Source organism: Pundamilia nyererei, unplaced genomic scaffold (assembly GCF_000239375.1).
Source record: "Pundamilia nyererei isolate P.nyererei 1_Seehausen unplaced genomic scaffold, PunNye1.0 scaffold00232, whole genome shotgun sequence".
NCBI lineage: Eukaryota > Metazoa > Chordata > Actinopteri > Cichliformes > Cichlidae > Pundamilia > Pundamilia nyererei.
The window spans coordinates 233,986-251,314 of NW_005187633.1; the positions used below are offsets into that span (position 1 = coordinate 233,986).

The window sequence follows — 17,329 nt, forward strand, 5'->3', positions numbered from 1 at the left end:
GGGTTGGGGGGTGGGGACCTCCAGGCCTGGAGGGCCGGTGTCCTGCAGGTTTAGATCTCACCCTGGGTCAACACACCTGAATCACATGAGTTCATTAGCAGGCCTCTGGAGAACTTCAGGACATGTTGAGGAGGTCGTTTAGCCGTTCAAACCAGCTGTGTTGGATCAAGGACATCTTAAACCTGCAGGACACCGGCCCTCCAGGCCTGGAGTTGCCACATCTGCTTTAGGGGGATGCTAGAAAGTTGTAAACGGGGAAACCGTCAGTCCCTCTACCATCGATCCGACGCTCTGTATGTGTCAGCAGCACTGAGCACAAGTCTCTCTCACTGTCTGGTGAGCTTTTTTAAGCCCACTCAGTAACGGACATGTCTGAGACTTCGAAGCAGTGCTTGGTATGAGCATCGTTGTCCAAAGGTTCGAAACAAAAAGAAGCTGTTACGGTTTCTCTCCTTTATTATTTACTCCCCTTGTGCCAGGGGAACGTTTGGATTCTCCAGCGCTTCACTGTTTTTGAATGAGAAAAATAAAATTCAATCACAATGGATGAAACTGAATCTCATATACAAGGCTCTGCGCCATCACGCGAGCCTCAGTTTAATCGGCCGTTTGGCCAGCGGCCGTCGACGAGGCGTTCAGCATTTACACGAGTGCACCCCTGCTGAACGTGACTGTTGACCATTTACCTGGTAGCAGACAAACGGAGGACTGAGCTGACCCGTGCTGTATTTCAGCTTTTGCTTACACAAAACCACAAACAACAGGCCAATGACGTACATACATTATCACTAGCACACCAACTGTATTAACCTGTAAGTATATCACATCTTTTCAATGATTGAAGGAAAGCAGTGCTGAATCAAGAGCTGAAGGAAAACTGAAGTCATCACAGCAAATTTACATGTCAAACCAATCCAGCTCTTGAAAACAGAGCACACTCAGTCACATGTACATAAACCTGTACAGTATTTACACATGTGCAAAGGAAATGAACATCAAAAATCAAAGGTGAGTAACCCAGACCAAGCATTAGTTTGGCAAACGCCTCTGTCGACCAGAAACGACTCCCTAAACATCCACATGAGAGATTTGAGTCCCAACGCAAGCAAAGGAAACATCGTCCGAGTATTGTAATACTGATTTCTGTGGTATTGCTGGTTGTACCAAAAGCGCTGCAGGCTCACGAGACGCTGTGCATCTCAACCACATACTCTGCCAATGAGGTGTTTGAGTGCAATATCAGTGAGGTCACTCTAGTGTCACAATGACGGCAAGGCCGATGTCATCCGCACGATGCCAGTGAATAAAGCTATCAGAGCTAAAAGCATGGGGGAAATGAATGAGGGGGGGTCTGCCACAGTTACAGAGCTGTGAGCTAACAAAGACATTGTATGTTTGTGAGTTTTCACTGTTTTCATTTAAAATGTGTCAAAGTACACACATTATGTATAACCTGAAAGGCAAAAGGGTCCCAGGCATGATCCTGTGCCCAGCGCTGCAGCTTAATAGGCTTAGAATTAGCCTGTCAGGAGCATGAAGAGCAGGATTACTGTAAGAGCCAGAGGAAAGGAGGCAGTGACACAGTGAGAGCAGATCAGGTTAAACACATACAAAACACAAGAGCTTTACACGTCAACGAAAACAGAGAAGATCCTCTGGAGGATGGCGAGTGCTGATGCTCTTCCTCTCGCCTTTCCTGAAGATGAGCTGCAGCGTGCGTAACTAACAACAGCCTGGAAAACAAATACCTGCGTGGTTATCAGCCGGCAGCACACACTGCAGGAGGTCGTCACGAACCGTGTTAACGATAAGTGCTTTGCTCCACTCGTCCCTTTTACACATCAGGTGTGAACATGTGTGAATACTTGTGTCAGCACTCTTAAACAGTCTAACTGGACATTATTGGTTTTTCTACCCAACACTGAGTCTGACTGCACCACCGCTCAGATTCCTGTCTTTGTGAAGGATCATTCGGATTTATTATTCCATTATTCCTACTGGGTGTGATGCACGCTGAACAATGATCATATTAAAGTAAGAACAACAGTAATCGCTCTCATTAGTGATGTCCCAATAATCCAACTCCTTAATCACAAAGTCGCCTTTATGAGGGTAAAACTCGAGGCCAGAGCCTCTATGATTACAGGCTGGAACAGATCAGGGCTTCGCCTGTGACAACTATTTAATAAAGAAGCACTAAGGGGATTTCCCAACTCTCTGAGATTGAAAACATTTGTATCACGGTGTTATTTCATGGTAGTTTTAAGGTGTATCACATTCATATTAAACTTCAGCTACAAGACTTATACAAGCGTGTTTTGGCGATGCATCTACCTGACTTTGGTCGGCTTTAGCAGCCTGCAGTGCTGCACCTGCTGACATAATTAGGAGTCGACACCAGAGGCCACAAACTGGTCAGCAGTCGAGCCTAACTGGACTATTTTCAGCTGGCCACCTATGACCAGTAACCAGCTGGTAAACCTCAGATATACGTGATTGTCTGCTGACCATCTCGTGCCTCATGTTGCAAGGATATTAAACATATTAAATACAGCGTCTTACTCCGTCTTGTCCTTTTCTGCAGCAGTCTTTCTTATCTGACTGAAGTCATGTAAAGATGCCCCGAAATGACAGAATTCAGTCTAAAGGGGCTTCGGTGCAAACCACAGACTGGAACAAACATGTAATAAACCTGCATGATCCTTTGTCTGCCTCACTGACTGGATGACGTGCTCAGGGCTAAAGTATTTCTGTGTTTAAGGCTCTATGTTAATAACAGGGACCGCTCTCCATCATTATACATTCTGATCATGCGGCCAGGGGTGTGTCTGCGACTGGCCAGCCTATCTTACAGTTTGCAAAGGGGAGAAACCCCCAACCACGAGCCCCTGCTGGCTGGACACTTGCTGATAAAGAAAAAAAAGTCCCCCACCCATGTTACTAATATGTAAGCACCAAAGTTTTTATTTTCCCCCTCACACGACCGAGGAGCAGAACGTCCCTCGACAGCGAGCTTTTGTCTTCAAACACCATCGAGCTGTACGCCATTAATACCTGAGCATTCAGGGCATGTTTGTGTTTGAGTCCAATCTTCATGTAAATTGTAAAACCCACAAACAACTTTGCAGCAACACGCAGCACGATGAGGTGGCTGGATGCCGTGTTGGCCCTTTGGGTGAATGTGAGCACAAGAAATCACAGGATCATGTCTCATATTGCATTTAGTAACACTTAGCACCGAGGTTTGGGTGGCATTTGAAGACAAAGGCTCTGACTGTCTTTTCTACCTGAAAGCAGGAGTTTCTAAGGTCACGCTGCTCTTCCGTCATGCTTCAGATGAAATGAGGAAGTGGAAGCTGTGATTAGCCTGAGACTGGGCTGCAGTTTGGAGCAGCAGATGTGACACCTCCCCCCTTCAAGATAAAGTCGTAGACCGTGGGTGCTTTGAACAGTGGCTAAAGGATAATCAATATTACAACCAATGACTGTTGCCCATTATGTGACCGTCGTTGTTAACAGCAGCTGATGAGATGTTTGCGTGTGCTTTGCGGCCGAGTTTGCGGTGACGTTTGCTCGTCAATCACGTGTCCCAGTCGAGCTCTCTGCACGCGATACGGACCAGTCTGAGCTCCAGTTCAAAGGCGTCGGGCCGCTCCTGAGGGTTGGCCGACAGCATCTCCCTGATCAGCTGCTTCATGTGGCTGTTCATGCTCTTTTTCCGGGCAGGGATCAGCAGCTCCATCTTTGGGTTTTCTAACAGGGCCTCTCCTAGCGGCACAATCTCTGAGCCCTGCTGCACGTAGCTCCCCAGCAGCTCCTTCTGAGTCTCCACATCCACAAAGGTGATGCGCTCCACCATAGCCCAGATAATCACCCCCAGGGCGAAGATATCTGCCTTGGCTGTGTAATGGCCCTCCCAGACCTCCGGGGCCATGTAGAAGTCCGTCCCACAAGCCGTGGACAGGAAGCACTTGTTGACGCTGGCCGGCTCCTCGGGGTTGAGCCCGGATGTAGAGCAGACCTTGCTCAGGCCAAAGTCAGCCACTTTGAGGGTGGGCTCGGACGAGCCGGCTGGCGTGCAGGCCTGGGAGATGAGGATGTTGTCTGGTTTGAGGTCACGGTGTATGATCTGGTTACGGTGCAGGAAAGCCAGGGCGCTGCCCAGCTGCAGCATGAAGCTGGTGTTGGTCTTGCGGCTAGGTTTGCGAGACAGCAAGTAGGCATTCATGTCGCCGCCGTCGCAGAAGTCCATAACAAACCACAAATAGTAGGCACAGCAAGGGTCAAAGGTGATCTCGCCCTTCAAAGACGTCTCCACGAGCTGCAGAAGAAACACAGAAGATGAAAAGTGCGTGCACATAAGCAGTGCTGGCATTTTCCATGTAACGACTGTGACATACGGCCTAGATCAACACATTTATGGCGTGTCTCAACATAGATGCTCTTTCTGGTGGCAGATGGCTGCACAACATTTAGGAAACAGCAGTTTATAATTGATGCCCAATGCTGGTAGTGTAGAGCCATTAGACTATTACAGCACACATCCCTACTATACACCAGTCCTCATTTAATCATTAGTAATTATTCAAGTCCGACTCCCTCTCACAACATTGTAGCATGTTTATCTTAAAACATAAATCGTCACAGGGGACTGTTGTCAGCCCGACGCTTTGAACTGAGCTAAACTGTGACTGGCTCTATGAAAGCACATTCGGCCAGTTTCCTCGTCTGGAGCATTTGGATGGTTTTTTGGTTTTTTGTTGTTGTTTTGATAATTTTATTTTTAATTTTCAAAATGTAACACAAAAACAAACCTAAAACAAAAGGAGATGCACAAAGGCTCCGATGTGTTACAAAAAAAAACAATTCAAACAAATTTGCACTTCACAATACAAGAAAAAAAAGGATCCTCCTAACTACTTTGAATGGAACTTGCTGCAGGAATTCTGGCGAGCTGTTGTTGGAAACTCACTCTTTGACCAGTCGATGGTTTATCCTGATAATTTACCAAAAGCTGTAATCAGGCTGAGGAGCAGAGGAACTCATTGTTCAGCATCCTGCAAGAATGTCGCAAAATGTGATAGAATCATCAGGTCCTGCTGTTTTGCCATCAGGGAATGATTGTATAGCCTGGATAACCTCCTGAAGAGTAAACTCAAGATAATCCCAGTCGGAGTTCCTCAGTTTAGGCAATGGGAGAGAATCGAAGAAGCCATTAAGATCAGATTGTAACATATTATGCGTAAGAGAACATAACTCACTACAGAGCTCGCTGAAGCGACGGTTTATATCAAGTGGGTTAGTTAGCAGAGTTTTGGATTTGATGCTGTGTATTGCTCTTGCTATGCTGTCGTGATAGCAACATACCAGGTTTATCCCCAAACTCGAAATGCTTTGGTCGCAATTTCCAAAGTAGATTACTGACTAGGCCACTCGTTATGTCATTATATTCGTATTTTAATTTCACTATCTCATTATAACACACAGGAGATGCAGAGACTTGATACGATCCAGGTCAGGAGGAACACTGTTGATTTCTCTCTTTCTTTTTTAAGAGCTGATGTGTAAGAGATTATTCGCCCCTCAAAACAGTTTTCAGTGCTTCCCATGAAGTTGAATCGGATACCTCACCATTATCGTTTACTTCTATGTAATTCTTCAATTTGCAGGTTATACTCTTAACAAAAATGTCATCCTTAAGAAGGTTAGTGTTAAGTCGCCAAGAGTAAACCTATCCCAGCTGTCATAGGGCGAGAGGCGGGGTCCACCCGGGACAGGTCTGTCGCAGGGCCAACACACAGACAGACAACCATTCACACTCACTCCTGCATTCACACCTATCCTCACTGTTTTGGAAGTGAAAGATTTAATGATATTGTTAAGGGACTACGGTCAGATATTAATATATTATGATACTTGGAGTTGGCGACTTGAGAAGTGAGACGTGAGCTCAGCAGAAAATGGTCGATCCTGGTACAAGATTTATGAACATGTGAGCAGAACGAGTTCTCTCTACCTGTAGGACGTTGAATCCTCCAAATATCTACCATGTCCCTGGTTTTAAGAAGATTGTTTAAAAGTTTTGAAGAAGCTGTTTCTGACACTAATTGTGTAGATGATCCATCTAGGAAGGGCTCAGGATAACCGTTAAGATCTCCAGCCACTATTATATTAGGATCGTTATCTGGGAGCAGATCAAAAATTCTCTTAACGAAACTCTGTTCATCTGTGTTTGGGCCATATATATATATTTAGGAGTATTAATGGGTGAGAATATCTACCTAGGGGATCGGTAACCACAGAAGTCATCTGGAATGGGACGTTCTTCCCAAATAGTACCGCGACACCACACGTGTGAGGTGAATGGTGACTGATATATCTGAGATACCCAGTTGCACTTTAATCTATGTTGTGTATCTTTGTGTAGCAATGTAACACAATGCTACCTTATATCGCTTCCCAGCTACACAAAGCTCAGACTCTACACGCCTCAGTTAGCATAGTAAACTTTTACGTTTGGGAGAGTTACCAGGAGAAGCCTCAAAGTTTGCATTCGAGCAAACCACAAGATTTCTGAAAGAGCCCTGGGGGAGATATTTGACCATAACATCATATTTTATGAAAACCGAACACAGCACATCAGCACAAACATCTCCCAGCAGCAGTCAAGCATGGCTGTGGAAGGGTGACTGTATGGGCCGTGGGCACCTGGCAGGCATCGCGTGAACAACCAACTCCTCTGTATTCTGCACTGAGGCTTCTGTCTGCGAGCTAAAGCTGGGGAACATTTCTGCAGCAGGACAATGATCTCAAACACAAATCAACAACAGAAGAGCCTAACAAAGAAAATAATCAGGTGTTGCAGTGGCCCAATCCAAGTCCCGACTGCATGGAGTCTGTTCCCTGATTTTCTTTCCCCAACAGTTCAAAAGCACCAAGAGGTTTACTGGAGGTCCTGGAGGCAGCCACCCCCTTTTTCTTTTTTAAATCAGGCCACTGAAGTTCGTGTCATTTGTCCCAATACTTGTAACAGCTCTTGAAATCACAACTGAAATGCTTTAACCTCCTAGGACCTGGGTCCACATATGTGGACATCACATTTTGGGTTATTTAGACCAAAATACTCAATTTTGCTCTACAGGGGCCTGATATGTACTCACGGGGACGTTATACTGCTACTGTTCTACTGAAATTGTAAACTAATATCCTCATGTGGCTCTCATTCTTCTTACAAACAAAAATCAGGTGAAAAAATAAAATAAAATCTGGTAATTCTTTGTTTTTACATTCATCGGGACCCAATCGGGCCAAATATCAAAGAGAAATTAAAATGCTGCTGTGGAAGAGCTCAGGTTAAATGTGCTGCTGAAAATCATCTAAATCAGCATAAAAACAGTAGCAGAAACTTGTTTTAAACAGATGGTTGTCAGAGGAACCACCCAAACACATACTGCAAATTATCCCACAGGTGGTGTGGTCAGATACTCCCACCCATCATCACTCACTGTACTGTAAGCATGTACTGGAATATTACAACTAAAAAAGGAGAGCTGGAATAAAAGGATTCTGGGAAAGTTTCCAGTGCTAGCACTGCAAAAGGTGAATGAACGGCTTCAAAACAGCCCTGTGAGCTGCTCAGAGGCAGTAATCAGGCGTGTGGAGAGCTCCTGAAGCTGCTCCAACATTCATACTGCGCAGCCAATGCACGGCAGGCAGCAGCGCACACATGACTCCAGTCTCACCTCGCCAACAAACACAAAGCTGCCCACTGACGACCCACTGAATCAGTGCGGTTATCGGTCGGATTCAGGTCGTCATAAATCAATCAACATAAAGTATAATAAACAGAACAAAATGTATTGTGTAATTGTGTTAGTCTGCTGTTTCCCACAAATACAACTTTTAAACAGTGTTGTTAATGTTTAATTTGTTCTCATCTTTAGATTTTTGTGATTTCTTTTTCCTTGATATTATTATAACGTTTTAAATCTTAGTGTTGTGTCAGCGGCGATGTTGGAGGCAGGAGGACGACACCACAGAGAAGCTTTATGGCTGTAAAACAGGAGAACACACTGAGAGCGCCAAACAGGATGTTAGGGGCAGCGTGAGACGGGGGCACATGATCAGCTGTTGTGACCTCTCAAGGGAGCAGCTGAAAGAAGAAGATGATGATGATGATGTTCCACCCTGGCAGATTTATTAGTAGCTCTACATTTCACTAATCACTGCATCACAGCTGAACGATGTGTTATCATCAGGATGCCCGAGGCTCTAACCTGTGCATCCTGCCTTTAACCAACTTCAGCACATGTTTGAAAACTAAAGGTTTCTGAAGTGCTGCACTAAGTGCCGGAGATTTGAGAAATAATTCACTGGCTACAGTTCAAGCACATTATTGATTATTGATCTAAAACAGATTCTGCTTTCAAACAATGTTATCACTTTAGCATGAAGTTATAAAGAACTGCTAAACCTCCATAAAGCTTCATATAATATTGCCCAGCATGGATTATAAACAATCACAAAGGGTCTTTTAAATTCATCAAAGCAAACTGAAGGCAAAATCAGGCACCCTGCATGTTAACAGGCTGCACACGCTAACAACATGAAACTGTCGGCTCCACGCAGCAGCAGCAACTACAGAGTCTGAGTCTAAAAAACCAACACGTGGATAAATCGATGACAGCACCGAGCTTCCCTCTGACTCAGGAATAAATGGGAGTCAAAGATAATAAACATTTAACTATCAGATCATTTAACTAAATTTTTACAAGTGCCTTTGTGTAAGTCACAACCTACAGTGTATAAATGGATAAGCTCATTCAGTCAACATCGAAGCATTAAAGCATTGGAAATAATTTCCCCAGGGATCAATAAAGTATTCTGATTAATCAAACTCTGCATCAGCATTAATGTTGTCAGGTGTAAACTGTACGTCTGACTGTCACCGTAGCACACTGGAGGGTTTGTGTTCTCCTATCACCTCAGACGCTGTCGTGTTCTTATCTGGTTGGAGAGCCTTTTTGTCCAGTACCTGACAAACTGGTTTTTCCTCCCAAGTCCTGCTTCTTAAAGAATCACAACCTGCAGGACGCTAAGGCAGGAAGTCACCTGCTGGGCAACAGTGTGACGAATGCATCTATAAATAAAGACAATCACATGAATGAATCGTGTGTTTTGGTCACATCAAGTATCACATCTGAACTTTTATTACTTCTTTGATCAATGTGTGTTTAACTGGCTGAGGGGACAAGATGGGTTTGGCATGAGCCAACGGGAGATTTCTCAGTTTCACTTCTGCAGGATCGCTCCGAGCACGATTCCTTTTTCTGTAACCCCGAGGTCAGCACAGGAACTAATGTGACGTTAAAAACAAGCAGAAGCCATTAGCAGAGCGGTGCTCTGTAAAAGCATTTACATGCACACAGTGACATCTGTCAAACAGAAAACACTGGAAGTCTGAGATTAGCACTTCCTGTTTATCATTTACACGAGCTGTGTTCAAATTGCCGAGTAGGTCGCTCGCTCACTACATCAGCAGGCAGACTCTACCTGCACACGCTGCTTTCACAGGACTCTTTGCCTCGTGGTTTCACAGCTGCTAGACCCACCGTTACAGCAGCATTTCCTGCATTTATCAGTCTGTCACGTCACTGTGGAGGAATTTTGCCCCATTTTTCTTTATAACATTGTTTAAGTTCATTGAGGTTTCCGGACATTTGTTTATCTGCAGCTTTCTTAAGGTCCTACCACAGTAACGGAGCCAGTCGGCGGTCACATGTTGACGTGAGGACACGGACACACCTTTATTTGTTCATTTCTTGTAGTTTGTGTTTACAGTCACACTCCTGTTGTGTGGCCCAGTTTAAGCCAAAGTTAAGCTCAGGATCAGTAACATGTTTAAACAAAACTAGCATGCTGACAACTGACCTCCAGGACACTCTGCTGTACAGAGGAGTGCACGGCAGATCACTGACTGCAAGAAGCTCAGACTGCAGAGCAAGCCTAAGTCATCATCCTCTATTACGATAGGTCGGTTTGTCCTGATATGCTGTTTGGTTTGGGCCAATCGTGGCACTACTATAGGAAATAATCTCGTGTGTCAAGAGGACTTTGACCTTCATATGTGCGTGTGACGTTCTTTAATATCACCGACCACCATGTGTAAACTGGTAGATCATATATCTAAAGGCCTTCTCAAATGGACGCACAATGTAGTCTTTCACAACAACTGTATAGTTTCACTGGACGAATTCGCAGCATTTTCAAACCCAGCTCGATTTTTTGGATCCCAATAAACAATCCGACCAATCAGGTCACTTGATTTGGCAACAAGTGCGCTCACAGCTCAAGCCGCACACCTGTACTGAACAGACATCGGCATGGAAATAGTCAAACAGCACACAGGTAAACTTTGCTGCGGCTCACTGGGCCCTGTGAAATGATTTCTGCCTCCTCAGCTGTGGTTCAAACTGACCCACTGACATCCTGTAATATGTATGAAAGCGACCGTGACACAGCTTCAGCTCCAGGATCAAACCACGATATTCTCCCTGCTGCTGCGTCCTCGTGAGAACAGTAGGAGCCGTAATCACAGGTTCTTATTTAGGAACATCAGCACCAGCTCACCGTTGCTTTTATTTTTGTTCCACAGTCCATTTTTATGTAAAGAAATAACACAACAGATGGAGAACAAGGAGCAGCTCTGACAAACTCACTGCAATGAACAGAATTACAAGAGCACAGTTTCTCTGCTGGGTTAGCTGTGTAGAGAAATACCCACAGAACAATCAGAACATCTGTTACAAACCAAGCTGTGTTTGACTCGTTTTAACTTGTGAATTCTCACATTTTGATCTGCTATTATTACTACTGTTTGTTAAAATGACTGTTTTAGGACTAAAACAGTCATTTTCTTTACCTTATACAGTGAAGCAGTTATAAAAAGTGAACACAAACACAGACGAACTACACCCATCGTTAGGGATGGGTATCGAAACCCGGTTCTTGTTGAGAACCGGTTCCCACTGTTTCAAATCCTTGGAATTGTTTGCCATTTTTGCAAACGATTCCCTTATCGATTCCAGTCGCCCCGAATGACGTCGCCCCGAATGACGTCACCACGTTGCGGAGCGTCATTTACCTGGCAGGAAACACGGCGGCTCAAACGCTCAAAAGTTTGGTTACACTTTACGAGAACGGATGACAACAGGACAACTTGCAATACTTGCAAAGTAGATATTTCATTGAAGGGAGGAAACACTACGAATATGCAAAAGCATTTGCTCACAAACACGCGATGACCTTAAATGAATGTCGTGTTTTTAATTCGGTGAATCTCAGCCCAGCAGCAGCGGTAACGTTTGCACGTCCTCTCCTGTTAATGCAGCAGGTAAATAATCAACTAACAGTGCAAATTATGTTAGTGTGATCTGCCTTATTACAAAACCTGCCATTACTGTGCATTTAGTGACCATGATGAGACAGAGTCTGGCTCAGATGCTGGCAGTTCTCGCTGCAGTCTGCCGGTAGCGTCTCCTTTCAGGCCAGGATAGACGAATGTCACCGAGCAGAGACTCAGTTTGTGGTCAAAGGCTTGCAGCCATTTGCCACAGCAGATGATTTTCAGTAAGTGAATGTGTTTAATTGTAGGCAGGGACATTACTGGATATTCTTGTGTAATTTCTACAGAATAATTTATGTTATACTTTGTTATTGCTACAGAAGAATATTTATTTTATTATTTTACATTTACAATTTTTTCCTGGGGACCCTGTGACACCCCATTGAAGAGCCGTAGGCTGTGGATGTCTTAAGATCTCACTGTTGGGTTTGTAAGGCCATGTTACTCCTAAATTTCTATCTTGTTCAAAGAGAAGATATAAAACACAGTTCTAAGCTAATCGACCTTAGTGTTCTCCTTTTTAAAAAGAATCGATAAAGAATCGAATCGTTAAACAGAATCGAAAATGGAATCGGAATCGTGAAAATCTTATCAGTACCCATCCCTAGTGATCGTGACTGATCCCATGGGTCATGTGTTCTCACCTCAAGGTAGAGCGGCGAACTGGAGCCGTGGTTCATCCTCTGGGCTAGCTGGTCCCGCTGCAGGATACACTCCTCCAGGTGGATGACATTCGGGTGCTGGCTTTGGATGCTGCTGAGGGCCCAGAATTCCCGAAGGGCCAGTTCGACATTTTCTGGAGAGTGGCAGCGAATCTTCTTCACCGCCACCCTTGCCCCTGTACGCTTCACTACTGCCTCATAGACCACACCGTAACTGCCACGCCCCACCTCCTGGATGAGTTCGTACTTCGGCTGGCTGCTTACCATCCTAGTCCTCACTGTGGAGACATATTGTGAGAGTTAAGCTCGCCCTCTGCACTCTGTTGACATGCTAGCATGCTAGTATGATCCCATGGAGTGTATAACGCATGGACGCAGCCACCCAATGCAAACTCATTAGCTAACAACTTGTCAACTGCAAATCATTAGCCAAAGACAACCCCACAGGTAATCCTCCTTTCTGATACCCACAAATACAAAGCAGGCTTATTGATTCCAGTGACTGAGCCCATAATTCATAGACTTTGATAGGACCACAAGTCTTTTTGCAACCACAGGTATTATTGTGTCCTGGTGGAAAATCATTTCGCCTATCCAGGGTTGCTTCACTGTGACTCCAAAGCTACGTCCGTCTGCATCTACCCAGTGAAAACTCAAAGAATCGCATATAAAAAGTAAAAGCTGCTCCATTTCTTAGCCAGAAAGCTGACTCTGTAATTGGAGAGACTGGACACACTGGAGAAGCCATTTTTCAGGATCTATGTCAGACGTACGAATTTCCCTTTGAGATCAATGAAGTTACTCTTGCTCTTGTAAGGGGCTGCCACAGCAGATGGTAAATATGTTTACTGTGGGTGCTCTTCCTGCCACAAAGCTCCCAGAGAGCTGTGCCTCCTGCTCTCATTCACCTAACATGCAAACGTTGGGTGAATGAGTTAACACAACAAACTCTGTGACAAATAAAGACCTAAACAGTTGTCAGGTGCCTCTCCTCTGAGTCTCTTTGCCCACAGTTCAACTTCACACTCTTTACCAGCAGAGTCGTGTTTCTGCTCTGCAGCCTCTCTGAGGTCACCAAACCAGTTCTGTGTCTGTCCGTCTGCTGTGACTTTGCAACCCCAGCGTAATGATTTAAGACTTTATCCCAAAACATGAAAAACAATTTGGCTCACTTAAGCTTATGCTTCTTCCTGCTCCTTTTTGAACATGAACTTTATTTGGAGTTGTGGTTGCTCGTTTTCCTTTTGTTTTGCTTTGTTCATTTGTCTCTTTTAATTCTATTTTGTTGTACTTTTTCAACATGTTCAAAATAAAGATTAAATCAAATCAAATCAAAGTAAAAACAATGGAGGAATCCAAACGCTGTTTGGAATCAAAGAACAGCAGCAATGACAAACACCGTGGGTGAGTAACATGTCCACAGTGAAATATTCAGGACACAGAAACATTCTTGAAAGCAACAGTTTGGAGATTACATGTTTAAACTGGACCGGTCCCGGTCCGTGAGTCGTTTGGTACCGGGCCGCGAGAGTTGAGGCTCAGGTGTGAAATGTTTGGTTTTCAGGGTTGTTATCGGTTTTCAGCGTTATTTCGTTATCGTCTTTCTCATTAACTCTGTTTTCCTGGGTCTTTTCACGTGTGTTATGAATAAATCTTCTTTTTTTTGGTACCGGTACTAGTTTTATTTTGTTGTATTTATCTGCGACACCTTAAAGGCCGGTCCGTGAAAATATTGTCGGGCATAAACCGGTCCGTGGCGCAAAAAAGGTTGGAGACCGCTGGTTTAGACCACAGCTCGTGATAGTTGGTCCACATTTCTCCTCACTGCTCATATTAACATCTGTGTGCTCCTGAACAGTGCTGAAGCCAGCTGAGATCACACTGTGCTCCTGGGAAGTGTGAAGCCTGGATCCTACTCGGCTGAGACAAAGACACTGACAGCCGGAGACGTCACAGCCAGGCTGCATGCGGGACATGCATACTTGGTGCACTGCAATTTACATTTCTGTGGATGAATCCACAAGGTCACAAAAAACATCAGGCGCACGACCAGCACAGACCTGTGTGATGATGTCGCTCTGACCCGAGCACAGCAGGCTGTAGAACTGACAGCACAATTACCTTCATATAGACCGTCAACCAAACCATCATTTTCTGCAGTTTTCTTAGTTTAGCTGCAACAACCATTCACAGTTCAGCTTCTTAACAAAAGGCCTGGCAGACAGTTCAGGTAGAAACCAAGTATCTACGAATCACCAACGTTCATGTGACTGAGCTGTGACGGAACAGCAGAGGAAACGCTCCCTACGAGAAGCTCCCACACAGAGCCTTCCTGTCACTTACACCTGTACAACATTATAACACTGCTCATATTTTTCAAGAAGACGTGACCTGAGATTGCACTGATGAGCTATCAATAGGGCTGCCACAAACGATTATTTTGATAGTCGACTAGTCACCGATTATTTATGCGATTAGTCGACTAATCAGATCATCATCCACTGGACGTAAAACTACAGCTTATTGCACCAGCAGCATCTGCTCTTATATAACTATCATTAGCTTACAGCTTTAAGCTTTTAAGGTGCTAACTACAAATAAAGACAAGATGATAGTTTATTAAATTTTAATGAAATTTGCAGATTGTTTCGGTGAAGTTTAATAAACTCCTTGCTATCTAAAATATAACAGGACACCGGAGTAAATTCTGGAGCATCTCACACTTCTGATAATCAGCTGTCTGCTTTACGTTTATTCAGCTGTGTAAAAACTATAACTTTAATCTCAGCCAAACCGATTTACTCAGGAACAAATAAAATACTAAAAAAAAAAAAAGCCAAACAATAACATTTTTAAGTTATCTAAGTGACTCATATATATTTAACCTGAGTCGCGAAAGACGGCGGTGGATTTGAAAACAATTTGCCGGGAGTCCGGTGTTCTCACGGCGCTAGTGACCTAGCCCCCGGCTAGCTATCGAGCTAGTGGGTAACAGACGTCTCCGAAAACGTCGGAGCGCTTTTGAAAATATGCGGTGTCCTGATAAACTGAGCAGATATTTGAGGTTTACACAGCTACATTCTCGCCTGAAAATATGTTAAACGTTTATTTTGTGACCCAGAAAGAATAATAAGAGTAATATTAAAACTAACTAGCTGCCTCCATTGTTGGAAACTAAGCTGGGCCGCGCTATGAATTCTGGGACACAGCTGCTTCTTCTTCGGGGTTTAACGGCAGCTGGCATCCTTGTACATGCAGTGCTGCCATCTTCTGTTTCAGTCCGTTATTACACTCTTAAATCCTGCTACTTCTGTGTCTTTTGCGATCTTACAAAGCTTCAAACGACGCGTCGACTATTAAATCAGTCGTCGACGATTTTGATAGTCGACGTAATCGTGACTAGTCGACAAATCGTGGCAGCCCTAGCTATCAATACTTCTTTTTCCCTTCATTTTTATAAATCATACTATACTTCTGATTATTGTTACTTTATAACTCAGTGGCATAGAACAGACAGCTGAATGCTGGACAGGACTAAAAACAGGGACAGATTACAATCAATGTAACTACACAGTTATTAGAACGGCAAAAATAAAGATTACAGATATAATGTAATTGGGTGACAACTGTAAGCTGTCAACAAAGTAAATAAATACTACTTCATAACTGTTTACCCAGTGAGCTGTAAAACAGTGACAGAGGCGCCTGCAGACATTACTTTTTCTTGTTGAGTAAGTGATGCAACAAAGAGTCCTACTGTGTCTCAGCAACAAGGCAGCAAATAAAAATTTTGGATATAACAACATGTTATTGTTATTATTATTAATATTATTATTAATACCACCATAGTAATATGGCTTAAGCGCAGCCTGTTACACACCAATGCATGTAAGATGAGTGGAGAAGTGAAAGATAAGTGCCCCGCCCCTTCCTTTCTCCTGTTATTAAAAAAAGCAGTTTTAACTTTCAATTAATAACAAGCACAGGAGGAAACCTGTATAGTATTCAGTTTGTAGCATACCCCTCTGCTGCTCCATTGTGTAAACAGGATTCAACACCATGTACAACTATTGTGTTAACGTGACACCACTACAGGGTTACATCACCTTGCACAGGAGCTGGGTCGTAATCAGATTAGAAAGTACTTTTTTTTAAGTATATATTTAAGATAAGAAAACTAAGCACAGGCAACATGGACTGCAAACCATCCTTCTCAGTTGGTTTTTCTATACACCAACTGACAAGGATTTTAAAAAATAAATCCATAGTATTTGATGATTTGGGCTATTGGAATACTGTTTCAGCAATACTCGATAAGTAAAACTCACCAGTGTACAAAGTCACTTGGTCGCATGTCAATAATAGCTCAGTTATAACCATTTCTTCTTATTATGAAGCCAACTTATGTTAGCGTTGTTTCACTTGATGGGCTGTTGCTCTTTCGACTTGGAGCACAACACAACTTAGCACTGTAACAACTCTGCCGGTTATCCTGGGAATGACCGCTATTAAACACCTGTCTATATCCCAATATTCACTGGACTAATCAGAAAACTTCATTCTAAAGGAAGGTGACAGTGACAGGTTCGGAGCTGATGGATGTCTCCCAAAAGTCGGCAGCGAAAGGCTGACTCCCGGACGGAAGGAGCGGTAGCCAGCGTGCTAAGGGGCTGATTACAAATCCACTTGACTGATTGGCTAAGAGGCTAACAGCTATCTGGCCTGCCTACTGTCAGCTAACGATGTTGTTGCTCAGCTAACGTTAGCTAATCACGTTAACCTGAGCTAACAATGAGTCCATATAGCTTCAGCACAACTGACACGTACGGTGGTACCGAGCATCTAGCTAGGACAAGTCCATGCCTCTTTAACGGTACCAGCACCGGGGCACAGAGGGGGCAGCGTGATAAGCACAGGGTATTGACAGTTTATTGTCCTGTGTGTGTGTGTGTGTGTGTGTCATCAGAAAAAAATCCAGCCTCAAAACACACACACGCGACCCAAGTAGCTACAGCAGACGAGACAATAGTTGATATGTAGAAGAAACAACAGTTGTCGGGCCGCGACTGTTATCAAGCTCACCTTCGAGTCGATTCTCGGGGGTTCATTTGTTGTCTTCTTTACTCTCCCTGGCAGCCATTACCGCCGCGCACGTTCTGCTCGCACAGTCAAACCAAGAAGGTTTTGTCAAACACTGGACGTGAGAGCGCGCAGCTGCTATGCAGCACAGCGCGTCAGTGGCGATAGAGCGACGACTTCCGGC

At 44.1% G+C, this 17,329-nt stretch overlaps 1 protein-coding gene across 2 annotated transcripts; it reads right to left on the reverse strand.

Moving 5' to 3' along the window:
* Window positions 1-210: 210 nt before the first annotated feature.
* pdik1l (PDLIM1 interacting kinase 1 like) lies at window positions 211-17,323 on the reverse strand. 2 transcript variants are annotated; one of them, XM_013914864.1, is made up of 3 exons: window positions 17,149-17,323; window positions 12,049-12,344; window positions 211-4,321 (listed from the first exon to the last, which is right to left on the reverse strand). In XM_013914864.1, exons 2-3 carry the CDS (start codon window positions 12,331-12,333, stop codon window positions 3,581-3,583), a joined length of 1,026 nt encoding a protein of 341 aa, XP_013770318.1. In that variant the 5' UTR covers window positions 12,334-12,344; window positions 17,149-17,323; the 3' UTR covers window positions 211-3,580. The 2 variants fall into 2 exon arrangements, with proteins under 2 accessions (XP_013770318.1, XP_013770317.1); XM_013914863.1 differs by lacking the exon at window positions 17,149-17,323 and adding an exon at window positions 16,395-16,449.
* Window positions 17,324-17,329: the final 6 nt, after the last annotated feature.

What these genes read in the sequence shown, in the direction of transcription:
- pdik1l (XM_013914863.1), bottom strand. Translation starts at nt 16,446, where the DNA reads ATGGTTATAACTGAGCTATTATTGACATGCGACCAAGTGACTTTGTAC. An exon ending in CCAAGTGACTTTGTACACTG is followed by an intron (nt 12,345 to 16,394) that starts GTGAGTTTTACT and finishes ATGTCTCCACAG; the next exon opens with TGAGGACTAGGATGGTAAGC. An exon ending in GTTCGCCGCTCTACCTTGAG is followed by an intron (nt 4,322 to 12,048) that starts GTGAGAACACAT and finishes TTTCTTCTGCAG; the next exon opens with CTCGTGGAGACGTCTTTGAA.